The following is a 14,109-nucleotide window of genomic DNA, read 5'->3' as shown; positions in this document are numbered from 1 at the left end:
ATGTGAGGACAGAGGGAACTGGCTATCTCAGACAGACTGTTCTGTTTCTTTAATACCTTCTCACAGCTGATGTCCTGGCTAGGGTGGACACATAAGGCCTAAGCAAATCCTTAAGAATTTTTCATTGCAGTCCCTTCCTGGGAGGTCCTTGAATCACTCCCTGGAGTGATTACATGATTACATCATCACAATTGCCAGTTGTGGCCAATCGATATATGTTTGGTCTTTTTTCTGCAGGTTAAAAATGGTTGCCAGGATGGTTTCTACCATGCTGTCTGGCCTAGTGTTTTGGCTGACATTTGGATGGACTGCAACAGCTGCTTATAGCCCGAGAACCCCTGACCGGGTCTCAGAAACAGATATCCAGAGGCTGCTCCATGGTGTGATGGAGCAGCTGGGCATTGCCAGGCCACGGGTAGAGTATCCAGCTCACCAGGCCATGAACCTTGTGGGCCCACAGAGCATCGAAGGTATTTACTGTGTTCTGCCAGTTTGCAGTTTCCATTAGCAGTAAAATAATTAATGCATATTGAAGAAACTCTACTTCCTCCTTCTGTTTTCCCTTTCTTCTTATGCTACACAGTATATAGATACATACATACACATGAGAATATAAGTCCTGTGAGGGCAGGGACCTTATCTAATTCACAGCTGTAGCCCTAGCATCTAGCACAAAATCTGGTACATTAATATTTAGTAAGTGAATGAAGGAGCATCTAGCATTATCACTAAAAAAAGATTAGAACCCAGACCCCATGTCTTCTCCCAAACTGATCTTTGGGAAATTGTGTCCCCAGCTGGCTGCCTCTGAGCCACTGCCAGCCAGTATTTGTAAAAGATCTTCAAAATATAGGACCTAAAAGATCTGATTTGATTCTTAGGGATGATGTCAGATAAGCCCAAGGGAGCCAAAAGAGGTACTGATGTTAAGAGTTTATGTCAATAACTTTAAAAAAAGTTTTTTAATATAACAGATGTTAATTTAACTGTTTTAGGGTGATAAGACCATTTCCCACCTGAATTCCTCTAAGTTTCTGGCAATATGATTGTAATACTTTTATTAGAAAGTGATACTTTTTTTGTTTAGTGATTTACTTATAGAGAGAATTGGAATCTCGCTCTTATGAGGTGGTGATGAGCAGCTCTTAAGAGCAGGTGCCTTATTTCCATGCCTTGCTTTGTATCCCTCTGATTCTGAATGCTCTCTTTCTCCACCGAGGTGGAGCCCTAAAGCAGTAGCATGGTCAATTTAGTCTGAACACAAAAGAGCACTTCAAGTGTTTGCCCACAGGAGTGGGTCCTAAGGAAAAACATGAGTTCTTTCTCTGAGTTTTGTCAAAACACACACCCAGAAAATACTATTTCCTGTGCAATGATTTTGTATAATTTTGTCTGAGTCTATAATTTCCTAAAACAGCTATCTGCTTTGGGGGTCCTGGGAATGCCATGGATATTGTTGATATATGATTCGCATTTCTGTCTTGTTACCCATAGTTTTAAACCATTGAGTAAAACTAACTCTGTGGAGTTGTTGTCTATTTAGGCTGACATTTGATTTCAGGAATGGATTAACACAGATGATTTGAATCAGAAGCATGCAAATCTAGCACAGGGCTTGAGGCAGAACAAATCAGACAGAGCTTCGCACCACCCCTTCTGGGGTGAATCTAAATCCTTTCCAGCGTCTGCTACCAACTCTGGCTTCAAGTACACCTACCCATTTCAGACCAGCTCTTTCAAGACAGTAAATATCTGCCCTTTTGACCAGTAAAAGTGCTTGATTAGTCACCCAGCTGTTGTCATGGAGACGGCTTTCTAGGTTTCCATTAATACTGGAGGCCTGATCATCTGTGTGGAAAAGAAACAGCAACTCCCTGGGCATCAACAGCCTATGTGTATCCACAGCCTCCTTTCCTTTACTCAGTAGCCAGCTGTTCAGCACCAGCTCTGTGCCGGCCACCGTGCAGGAGACTGAGGCAGCTCTGCCCTAAAAGTTTCTCAGTCTTGCGGGGTGGGAGCCGGGAGAAGTTATTACAGTGTATCATGGCCAGTGTTTTGATAGATGGACAGGCAAGCTGCTGCCATGGAAGTAAAGAACACAGTAATTTATTCTGCTTGGGAGGGGATGGGGGTGTCTGTAAGGAAATGCTGTTTTGAAGAAGCAACATTTGACCTGGGTTTTGTAGTTTGAATAGGAATTCATCAGGTAATGTCAAGTGAAAAGGCATTGGAGGTGTGAAAGAGCATGGATTAGAACAATTCAGAACTAAAAACTGCTTTCATTATTACCCTTGGGGTAATGTGACGTCATAACCATGCTGGGTCTCCTCAGTGTCTGTGGAAGGGATGAATATCGGCTTGTGTTTTGGTTTTCTATTACCACACATTTAGCAGCTTAACACAACACCCATTGATCAGCTCACAGTTTCCTTTGGTCAGGAGTCAGGCTTGGGTTAGCTGGGCCCCCTGCTCAGTCTCATCAGGCTGAAATCACAGTGTTGACAGGAGATGCAGTCTTGGCTGGAGCTTGGGGTTCTCTTCCAAACTCATCTAGGTTGTTGGCAGAATTCAGTTTTTTGCTGTTGTGGGATCAAAGTCCCCTTTCTCTTGCTGGCTGTCAGCAGGGTCCCTTTCAGCTCTCAGAGGCCACTCTCAGGTTGGTTGTAAGCCACTGACCCTCTCACAACATGGCAGCTTACTTCCTCAAATCTGGAGGGAGAATATCCCTTTAGTCTGCTAATCATAATACAATATAATTATAGGAGTGACTATCTCATTACTTTTGTCATTTATCAAGGGAGTGATAGCCCACAGGTCCTACCCACACTCAAAGGAGGATTATGCAGGGCATGTACACCGGTAGGTGGGAATCTTGGGGGTCATCTTAGAATTCTGCCAGCTGGGTGCAAGCTAACAGGGAAACAAAATAAGCCTGGGATTTTTCCCTGTCCTGGAGTTTGGCATTTAATTTATTGGGTGGTCTAATATTTTCTCATGTGAGTGTAGGATTGTTTCAACTCATCCGTTTATTTGCATTGTCTCTGCTGACATTCATTCATGCTAATTCCCAGGGGTCTGACAGATACATGGGGTATCTTCCATATCCCTTCAACATTTATTTTAGTATTTTGTTATGAAGGACCAAGTTAGAAAGTTTTTGTTTCTAATTTTTATAGAAAGAATACGATATATATATATATATATATATATATATATATACACACACACACACACACACACACACACATACATACATATATTCTGGTGTGAATTTTAATGCACATTTAACATAAACTGTTCCCAAAGATATCTGGATTTAACCGGCAGCTCCATCATTTATCAGTAATGTGACCTTGAGTGAATTACTTCTTGAAGCTTCCATTTAGCTTGGGGGTAGGATTTAAATTTATTCACCTGCAAGCAGGTAATATTCCAGTTCAGAGAAACAAAAGTAAAGTTTTAGCATACTCCAACTATTCTACCATGAAATCATTTCTAAATGAATCATCATTGTCATTTTAGGTGACAATTACTGGACTCTTCAATTCTTTGCATGCAGCGCTGTTCATTGTCTAATAAGTGGCACATGGAAGACAATTTCCTCTTATTGTGTCTACTCTGATTAATTAGTTGTATAATCCTTAGATTAATCTCACTATTGAAGATGTATATAAGCTCTCAAACATAGCATAATAAACTCTCCTTTTAAAATAGGATGTAGTATCAGTGTAAATTACTATTAGGTCACTGGGGTCATATATCCCACTAAAAAAAAATTTCCTCCTTTGATCCCATATCCCTTCGAGTTACTCTACCATTTTTCTTCCACAGCAACCTTTCCACACATGCTAATGTACTTCCTCACCTCCTGTCCTCTCCTAGTCCATTGTAGCCCACTGTTCTCACCACTCATTTGTCAAGTCAACAAGCATTTTTTGAATGCTAGGCACTGTTTTAGGTACTGAAGAAATGAACATGAACCTGAAAGATTGGCAGGACAGGGGAGATAGAGTCATTACATAAAGTAATAAGTAAAATATGTAATAAGCCAAATGGTCATAAGTGCTATAAAAATATAAAGCAGAAGAGGGGGATGGAGGAAACAAAATAGGGGCAGGGGACTCCTCACTGGGAAGACAGGCAAAAATAAGAGTTGAGAGAGTCAGCTGTGTGATCCATGTCCTTCTAGGTGGAGAGGGCTGCAAATGCGAAAGCCATAAGGTTAGAGCAAGGAGGCTAGTATGGCTGTAGTCCAGGACTCAGGAGCGCAGGAAGAGATGAGACTGGGGTAAGGGCAGGAAGGGGAGGTGGGAGGTGGTGTGTGGGGACAGATCATGTCATAGGGTCTTACAGTCCTACAGCGGCTTTGGCTTTTCCTTTGAGCGTGTATCTGAAGCCGCTGGAGACTTTGGACAGTGATGTGATCAGCCTTCCTTTGAAAAGGACCACTCCAACTGCTGTCTTGAAAATACTCTGTAGGGAGGGAGGACTGCAATGGGGGAGATGAGTTAGGAGACTAAGGTAATAATCCAGGTGAGGGGTGTACTAGCATGGCAGCTAGAGAAGTGGCGAGGCATGGTCGGAGGATGGATATATTTGAAGTTGGAGCCAATAGGATTTGCCAGTGGGTTAGAGGTAGGAACTGAAAAACAGAGAGGAGCCAGGGGTGACGCCAGGATATTGGCATGATATCCTGGAAAGGAACTTTCTTTGTTTTTTTTGTTTCTTATTTTTGGCTGCGTTGGGTCTTCATTGCTGTGCGCGGGCTTGAAGCAAGCGGGGGCTACTCTTCATTGCGGTGCGCGGGCTTCTCATTGCGGTGGCTTCTCTTGTTGTGGAGCACGGGCTCTAGGCGCGTGGGCTTCATTAGTTGTGGCACACGGGCTCAGTAGTTGTGGCTTGCGGGCTTTAGAGAACAGGCTCAGTAGTTGTGGCGCACGGGCTTAGTTGCTTCGCGGCATGTGGGATCTTCCTGGACCAGGGATTGAAACCGTGTTCCCTGCATTGGCAGGCGGATTCTTAACCACTGCACCACCAGGGAAGCCCTGCACAGGTTAATGTTGAGATGCCTTTTAGGCTGTGCTTGTGAAGGCCAACAACTTCCTTGCCCGTTTCACCTGCACTCTGCCTTCATCCCTCCCAACCTCCCTGCAGCCCCACACCCACACCAGTGTCTTCCCTCCTCCAGGCTCTCACCTGTTCTTTCCACTCTGCGTATACCTGTCCTCCTCTGCAGGGCTCGGCTTCAAAGTCATCCGCTCAGAGAGGCCTACCCAGCTTCTCTGAGTGGCCCCCCCTTCTCTGCCACAGAGCCCTTTTGTTTTTTTAAAACTTTATAGCATTTTAAAAATTTATAATGAATGTTTGTTTCCTTGCTTATTTATTGTCCGTCTCCCCACTGGAACGGCAGTTCCATGAGGCAATAGCTATTTTATTTACTGCTTTATACCCAGACGCATAGTAGGCACTTGGTAAATATTTGAAGAATGAATGTATATTTGAATAAATATTTAAAAAATAAGTATATCTGGCAGCAATAAGTACATAAATTCTATTTGACTTCTGGATCTTTTGAGACTCTATTCCTTTCAGTTCAAGGAAAATATTCCATTTCTGTTCTGTGTTTCAAAAAATCTACCAAGAGGTTTTTGCCAGGAACTCAGTGATAATGTGCTTGGCAAAAGGTCTATTTACTTTGACTATGACTGATCACCAGGGTGCAAGGTTTGAACCTTCTGTACAGGGGCCTATTGAGAAATGGGAAAGGCTTTTTGCAGTTATGGAATGAAACCAGCAGGGGGCCAACTAGACTTGAGGCAATAGAGGATTCCTGAAACCTGGTACGCAGCCTCCTGGTTGTTAAGTCACTCGTTGTTAAGCCAGACTTCTGGTTGACCTGCTCTAAGTGGTCCCTGGGGAGGAAACATTTGCCCAAAACATCCTAAGAGGTTGGAGGTTATTTTTCACTTCTCCGTAGGTATGTTAAACATGACTTGGTAAGGAGCATCTTTCAAATGTGTAAATTCTATTTTTTTCTTTTTTTGAAACTTCATAAATAAATGTATTCCTTTAATTACAATTGTAAAGATTTTTGATGATGTTATAAACATTGTGAGGATTAATCATACTTTGCCCCCAAATTAACTGATTTTACATAGCTTTGCATATAGTGTAGAGAAAATAACCATGGAGTTTAAAAATTTGTATGAGAAACATCTTCTAGCATGAGAATTGCTAACCATTAAGTAATTAATGGAGAGTTGTGATTTGTGCTCATCTTCTGTGTGGGGAAAAAGAGAGACTATAGGGCTTCCCTGGTGGCGCAGTGGTTGAGTCCGCCTGCCAATGCAGGGGACACGGGTTTGTGCCCTGGTCCGGGAGGATCCTGCATGCCGCGGAGCGGCTGGGCCCGTGAGCCGTGGCCTCAGAGCCTGTGCTCCGCAACGGGAGAGGCCACAACAGTGAGAGGCCCGTGTACCGCAAAAAAAAAAAGAGAGACTATATTATTAAAGGATGGTCATCAAATGTGTAAATTCTTAACCCAAAGCAAAACAAAAATATAAAGTAAAGACAAACAGGCACCAACTTGTTTTATAGAGAAGAAAACACGCTTTGATGGTAAGGAAAAGCGGGGTTGAGTCTTTTTTTTTTTTAATACATCTTTATTGGAGTATAATTGCTTTACAATGGTGTGTTAGTTTCTGCTTTATAACAAAGTGAATCAGCTATACATATACATATATCCCCATGTCTCCTCCCTCTTGCGTCTCCCTCCCACCCTCCCTACCCCACCCCTCTAGGTGGTCACGGGTTGAATCTTAACCATACTATTTATTAGCTGTGTGTGATCTCAGCGACTGTTCTGAAACCTGGTTTTCTCATAGTGGGGCTTCAGCCCGCTCTCACAGTGGGTTCCGTTAGTAACTGAATGTAGGCCTGCCTCCTCTCACTCTGTGGATATCAGGAACACGCTTCCAGTCTTTAATGGCTTTCCCTGATATTATTTTGGATGACTCCCCCAGTGAGCAGTACAGTTCAGCTGCGTTTCAGTGCACCTTGTATCTCAGCAGTGCCCACCTCCCTCCAAGCTCAAAGTGGCTCATTGGTCCCTATGACATAGCTAAATGGCTACTGTTGTTATATTATCCCCAGAAACAAATAAAGCCACCAGCTGTCCAAGGGATTGATTCAGAGAGCCATTAGCTATGGGATAGAGATGCGTGGGAATCAGAAGTGGCTCTGCCAGCTGACACTAATGTTAGCTTTTGATGAATCCAACCGGAAAATGTGCTTCAGTCTTCAGAATAGGAGCCTCAGGTAAAAGAGGGTCTCCTCAATGCCACTGGTTCATTTTCCCCACCATTCTAGACCACATGATAACCCCAGATACCAAGCCACTTGATGGATCCCGATTAAATTTAAACCAGTATTGCCAAACCTAAAAATATCAAAATTCCTTTTTATAACACTAAATTTTGGGCTTCATCTCCTAAGGAGTCTCTACTTGGCCAACCTTTGGCCTCGTAAAGGAGCCGTAGTGCCTCCACTTGGCCACAGGGTGGCAATAGTTGCTTCCCATTTGAAGGTTGGAGGGAAGAGTTGTTAACATTGAACAACCGACCTGGGCCTCTCAAAGTTTCAGGCTAGCCTCTCTCGGCATTTGGAGGAAGGGGTGGGGCTGACTCTTGACCCAGGTATCCTGACTAAAATCTCTTTCTAGGTTATCCTCATCCTGGGAGAGCCAATGAGAGCAATGGGCTTGAAGGGTTGTCTTTCAGTGGACCAGGGCCTCCAGTTTAGCCCATGTCCTTTGGGGTTCCATTGAGACCACCCTGAACTCAAATCCTTAAAATTTCCCTGGATGATTTCCAGTGTTTTGTCTTAGGCAATTGCATGGATAGTGATAAGAAATTGAAAAGGAATAGGAGGAGGTCTGCGTTTTTTTTCTGGTGGAGCGGGGAGGATAAGGAGATGAAAATGATGATTTTGTTGTGTTTAAGGTGCCCTGGGACATCCAGGTGCAGGTGTGCAGAAAGCACACTCAGATGTATCTGACACAGGAGAGCTGTCTGGGTAAAGGAAGGAGTTTGGGAGTCACCCCATATTAGTGGCAGCTCATGCCATAGAAATGGATGAGATTACCTGGGTGGGTATCAAGTAAGAAGAGCAGGGGCTTCCCTGGTGGCACAGTGGTTGAGAGTCCGCCTGCTGATGCAGGGGACGCAGGTTTGTGCCCCGGTCCGGGAAGATCCCACATGCCGTGAAGTGGCTGGGCCCGTGAGCCGTGGCCGCTGGGCCTGCGCGTCCGGAGCCTGTGCTCCGCAGCGGGAGAGGCCACAACAGTGAGAGGCCCACGTACCGCAAAAAAAAAATAAATAAATAAAAGAAGAGCAGACACCTGAGAAAAGGCCCGGACTACTCAGTCTACAGGGCCAGGTAGAAGGATCTGTGAAGGAAACCAAGAAAGATTGGGCATTAGGGAGGACCAGTAAGGTGCGGTGTAAACAAGGAAAGAGTGTTTCAGGAAGGGGCAGTGGTCACCTTTGTCAAAATCAGCAGAGAGGTCGTGTGAAATAAGGACCATTGGGTGTAAAGTGTATACTGTGTGTAGCAACACTGAAGTTCCCGGGGGTCTTTGGGCAGAACGGGTTCTGCGGAGTAGTGGGGCCAGAAACCACAGTGCAGGAAACAGGAGAGAAGACACGATGTAAACATCTGTTCCAGAATGTCGGGTAGTGGGGAGAAGACTGAGTAACAGTTGTGGAAGGATGATGATGTAGAGATGATGGTGATGTAGAGATGAGGAAGGTTTTTGTGTAGGTGGTTGTTTTAGAGATTTGCACTGTTGAAGTGCTAATTGGCAAGACCCAACAGAGAGTTAAAGATGTGGAATGAAGAGCAGATGACTGAGGGGTGAACCTTCCTGGGGAGGTGGGAGATGAAACCGGGAGCTCAGATGGAGGCCTGGATTTAGGTCTTTCCTCAGCTGGGAAAAAAGGGAAGAGGCAGAAGTATGTCGGGATGCTGTGAAGTTCATGCTTGCAAGCAAGTTCACACTTGCTTCCTTGATTCAGGCAAGGAGAGCAGGTATTCTTTGCCACATTTTACAGTTGTGGAAGCAGAAGGTCAGAGAAGTGACTTGTCCAGGGTTGCAGCTAGTATTTGAATGTGTTTCAGAGCCTGAGCTGGACCCTGGCGTACCCTTCTTACGCTAGTTGATTAATGGTGTGGTTGAGGACAGGCTTGATCTTGGACCAAACTGGGGAAGTAGGTTTATCTTTAAGGATGATCCTTGTTCCTGGGCTTATTATTGATCTTTCTTTGAATTTGCTGCTCTATATAGACTGCCTGTGAATTGGCATTTATGATGAGGTTGCTGCTTGCCTTCTTCACCAGACTGTAAGATCTGCAGGAGCAGACACAATGTCTGCCCTGCTTTTTGTATCTGCAGAGCCTAGACAGGGCCAGGCACATAATAGATACTCACAAAATATCTTTTGAAAGAACCTCTCACTGTATTTGCTCTTTGGAAACAACATTGACCTCTGAGATGCCAGCAGGTGAAACTAGTGTTAGATCAGTCAAGATCATCCAGCCTGTAACTATATTTCAAGCATTTTATTTTTATTTTTTATTTCTTTGGCCGTACCACGCGGCTTGTGGGATCTTAGTTCCCCAGCCAGAGATTGAACCCCTGCCCTCTGCAGTGGATGCACGGGACCGCCAGGAACTCCCTATTTCGAGCATTTTAACCCTAAAATTCAAAATTCACTGGCTCTTCTTCCACCTACTCACTTAGGACCTCAGCTCCTGCAAAGTGCCCTAAATCCACGTATGATTCTGAACACAGAGCATTGAGCTGTTACAACCTCAGGGAGCCTGTCGTAAAGTGTTGGGTGGCGAGGGCATGGGGAGCCCCGTCAGTGTACCCCGTCAGTGTGCCCCTAAACCCTGGAGAGTTTTAGGAAAACAGAGCTTTCCATTTTATTTCTCACTGTTCCCAGCAACACCCAGCCCCCCACCTTGCTCTCCGTAGATCACAGGAGAGGTTGCACAGGGAGAGAAACCTAACTAGGCATCAGGCACCGTAGGGGTTAACAATCCCTCCCCCCCCCCCCACCCCGCCCACTAACCACAAAGGCAGGACTTATCCCTGCCTCAGGGTCTGCCCGCCAGACTCCTCCTTCCTTTGGTTTGAGCTTCTCCCCAGGAGGCATCTCAGTTCCTCATGCAAATAGCTTCTGGCTGGTGTCCTCCCAGACACAGCTGTCCTATCTGAAGCCCAGAGCAGGTTCAAGCTGGGACCTTGTCACCTGAGACTTGCCATCTGGAGACAGGGCACGGCAACAGCAGCGTTCTGAGTCACCACAGGACATGATTTCCACAGATAATGGACAAAGCAGATCACACACATGTGGGAAATGGAATAGTGGTAACAAAATCTTATATAATACTTTATGGTTTGCAAAACTACTTTCCCAAACCCTGTCTCGTTTGATATAACCTTTCTAACAGTGAAAAAAAAGTGTCAAGTTGCCCACAATCACACAGCTTGAGCTTTTCGATCTAGCTGGCAAGCCAGCCGTGTTAGGTTTGACTGAATTTCTCCAACCAGCTGTCTTCCATCCCCGTAGACTTGGCTAATCCTGTGATATTTAGCTGAGAAGCTGTAATGATGCTGGGAGTCGTGGTAAACCACAGGCGGGTTGGGGCAGATGGTGTTTCAGGGACGTGAAGCTTCAGAAAGCAAATTTTCCGACAGACTGCCCTCTTGGAACAAATTGGTGCAAATACCTTGGGCACCACGGTTCATAAAGAAAGCTGTGAAAGCCGGCTGGGAGGGTTTAGCAGACCACAGCTTGGCACCACGATTAAAACTAAGTGTGGCTTTTACCCATGGTGTGCCATGGGACTGGAGCGGCAGAAGGGGCACGTGGTGTGGATGGTGGGGGAGGTGATCATCACGTGGCGTAGCAGGAAAAGCACCGAGGCTCGAAGCCCAGGGGTTTGAGTCCTGGCTCAGACCCGCCATTGTGGCACTAAGCAAGTCCCTTAAACTCTATGAAGTTTAGTTTCCCAGTCTGAAGATGGAGGTAAGCTACCCAGGCCATCTCACAGGGTTGATATAGCAGTCAGGTTAAATGATACATATAAAAGTGTTTGGGACAATATGAGATATTACTCATATGGGAAGCATTGTTGTCATGGTCATTACCTGTTTCATTCTACCATATGTATTTCTAGGTATAAATGGCTTCAGGGCTGGAAGGTGGTCATGTCTACGGTCATATCCTATGTTCCCTGTTCCCTGTGTCCTCCTAGGCTTGGCCTGGGGAAACTGCCTGCCATAGCTGCATGTAAGACTTTGGAGAAACCAGTACTGTACCCATCCCCCCCAATCCCCCCACCCCCAGTCCTATGAAGTGCTCTACTAGTGTTGACCTTAAGAGTTAGGAACATGTGACTATAGTGAAGAGAGATGCTTCCTGAAAACCAGTAAATAGCAATTTTTCCGTACCCAACCATGCTCTGTTCTATTTCTTATCCTTATAACTATATGTCCTGTGTTTGGCCATGACATGGGTTATAGAAACATCTTTTAAAAGTCAAGAAGACTGACTGTTTAGTCAGCTGCGGAGCCAAGAGCGAAGCATGCTCATGTGCATGTAGGAGATGCTGGTGTGAGAATGGTGTGCAGATGGGTTGGAAAGCGTGTTCTCAGTCGCTTGAGAGCAGACTGTCCACGTGCTGGCGTGACTAGCAGGCCATGATCAGTATGCTTCCCCTGAACCATGCATCCTATCAAAATATCATCTAACACATTTCCATTTTTACTGACTCCATAAGTAATTACTGGGTGCCTACCGCATGCCAGGTGCTGTAACCTTGATACATTTTCAAACCAACCAACACACATCTAATTTTTTTACATAGGATCTTTGTGAAGTAAGAGTCAGTCATTATCTTCTCTTAGCCTGTTAGTAAAAGTTAAACTCTGACCCGAGGAATTGGGTAGTTTTCCTGAGGATCGGGGACAGAACAGGACTGGACTGCCTTTCCCCTCACCCCATCCCCGGATGCGTTTTCCATCGGTGCTCCAGAGGGGTGAGAATGAGAAAACACACGCAAGATCAGGAATGATAAACTGTATTTTCATACACCCCCTCGCTCCAGTGGAGTGGGTCAGTTAAATGGGTGTGATACAGACTGGTATCCGCGGAGCTGCAGGGGAGCGGCCGGGCCCGTGTTCTCTTAACTGTGACTGTAGCAGCCCTTGTCTGAGGAGCTTGAAGTCTAGGTGAGGGAAAGGGACATAAAAATAGAAATGCACACTTTCCACACGCTGGGATAGGAGCTGAGAGTCCAGAATGTGGCTCTCACAGTCACCACGCAGGAGCTCTGAGGGGAGGTAAGGCGTTGCCCTACGCACCCCCCAACCCCGCAAAAAAAAAAAAACACAAAAACGCTGCAGGTCAGTTGAACTTGAGCCGGGCTTCCTTGAGGAAGGATCTTGTGGATCATGGGGACTCAGGTTCAGGCAGGAGGAGGCGGGAGGAAATAGACATTGTATCCAGAATGTGTTGAGTGCAGGGTGGTTAGGGGTGGAGGGGAGGTGACAGGAAAGCTGGTCACTTTGAGGGTTGTCACCGAGTTTTTCTACTTAAGAGCATCCGGGGACAGGGGTACATGGTGCGTGTGACTCTGCCTGTCCCCCTTCTCTGCAGAGTGTCCTGCACCCTCCTCTGTCCCCTTGCAGATAAAAAGGCTGCCCCGAGCCTGGCTGGCAACGGCGGCGGTGGTGGTTTTAGGTGGGAGGTGGGTGGGGTATTTCTTTGTGTCTTGGTCAGATACGTGCGCATTAGGCACCAACACCATTGGGATCTCGGGGGACGGAGGTGGGCGTTGCTTCAGTCACTCAGCGCGTGTGGACGTCAGAGAGAGAATCGAGGGAGCGTGCCTCCCGCCGTGCTCAGCACAGGCTGGATGGTCTGTGGACCAGCTCTTTCCTCTAGCTGCTCCACCTGTTCCGTGTTGGACACACTGGATCGTAAGCTCTCAGGGGGCCAGAGGCTGACCCCTCCCAGCACTTCAGAGGACGCTGGTGCCCAGTGGGTGTGGCAACACCGTGCAGTGAGAACTTTGGCATGGTGTTTGGCCTGAGCAAAGCAGGGTGATACTCCCCCCAGGGCTGGAAACAACCAAGGTGACAGGCTCGGGGCACTACTGACCATCTCCCCCGGAGGCCTGTCCGAGGTTATCTGCATGGGACAGATTGTGGCTGGGGAGATGGTCAGTCCAGTAGAGTGGCCTGCCCTGTAGAGGCCCAGGGGACCTTCCTGGTCCGAGAGCTCAGCAGGCCTGTGTCAACAAGCCCGGCACGGTTTGGACGAGATGTGAGTGACTCACGTTCTCCACCTGAGCAGCAAGATTGGATGGGCCTGCTGGGAGGAGTCCCTTTGCTGTAAACTACCGCAGACACCCGTCTCCTGAACTGAACCAGCAGGTCGCTTCTCCTGTCTCTTGCTTGCCTGCCTTCTTTTTTTAATCCTTCAGCATTTGACGGGAAGGACCACTTGTGGGTTTGTCCAGACTCTGAATAGCCCTTGGTCGCTGGAGTGTGCAAAAATATGGCAACAGTGCAGGTGCTATTGCCTGAAAATGTTTCCGAAGGGATGGGTAAAAGAGCAGTTCTTCTGATGGTAAATGATGCATTTTACTAATATCAGAAGGATTCTTTGTTTTCGCATGGGGTCAGTGAAGAGGATTTTTGGCAGTTGGTTCTCATTGAACTGGGTCTGTATACAGCACTCTGGAGCCAGGTCAGCGCCTCTGGCTTCTTTTTACAGGCAGAGTTGTGGAGCCTGGAGGTCTGGGCTGTGCAAGACGTGCCTGCAGGCAGGGAGTGGTCAGCTCCTCCCAGCTCTCCAGATCCAGGCCTTGAGCAGAGTAAGCGATCGATCGGTACCTGGTACCCACGCAACTCTCTCTGCAGCCCGCCTACCCACCCAGGCCTCCCCACCCTGCTTCAGAGCCTTCATCTGTGGTCCAAGACGAGTCAGATCTCATCCCTCACCCCCACTTACAGCACCGAGGAGAGCACGTGATGAC

At 46.6% G+C, this 14,109-nt stretch overlaps 1 protein-coding gene across 2 annotated transcripts in view; it reads left to right on the top strand.

The window, feature by feature from the left end:
- The window catches only part of SCG5 (secretogranin V), a 54,519-nt gene that overhangs the window by 1,387 nt on the left and 39,023 nt on the right, over positions 1-14,109 (top strand). For both annotated transcript variants that reach the window (XM_060004949.1, XM_060004948.1), the window contains exon 2: positions 238-470. In XM_060004949.1, the coding sequence (XP_059860932.1) occupies positions 245-470 (226 nt within the window). In that variant the 5' untranslated portion in view covers positions 238-244. The remainder of the gene's footprint in view (positions 1-237; positions 471-14,109) is intronic.

Source organism: Delphinus delphis, chromosome 2 (genome assembly GCF_949987515.2).
Source record: "Delphinus delphis chromosome 2, mDelDel1.2, whole genome shotgun sequence".
NCBI lineage: Eukaryota > Metazoa > Chordata > Mammalia > Artiodactyla > Delphinidae > Delphinus > Delphinus delphis.
This window is presented reverse-complemented; position numbering and strand designations above follow the sequence as displayed.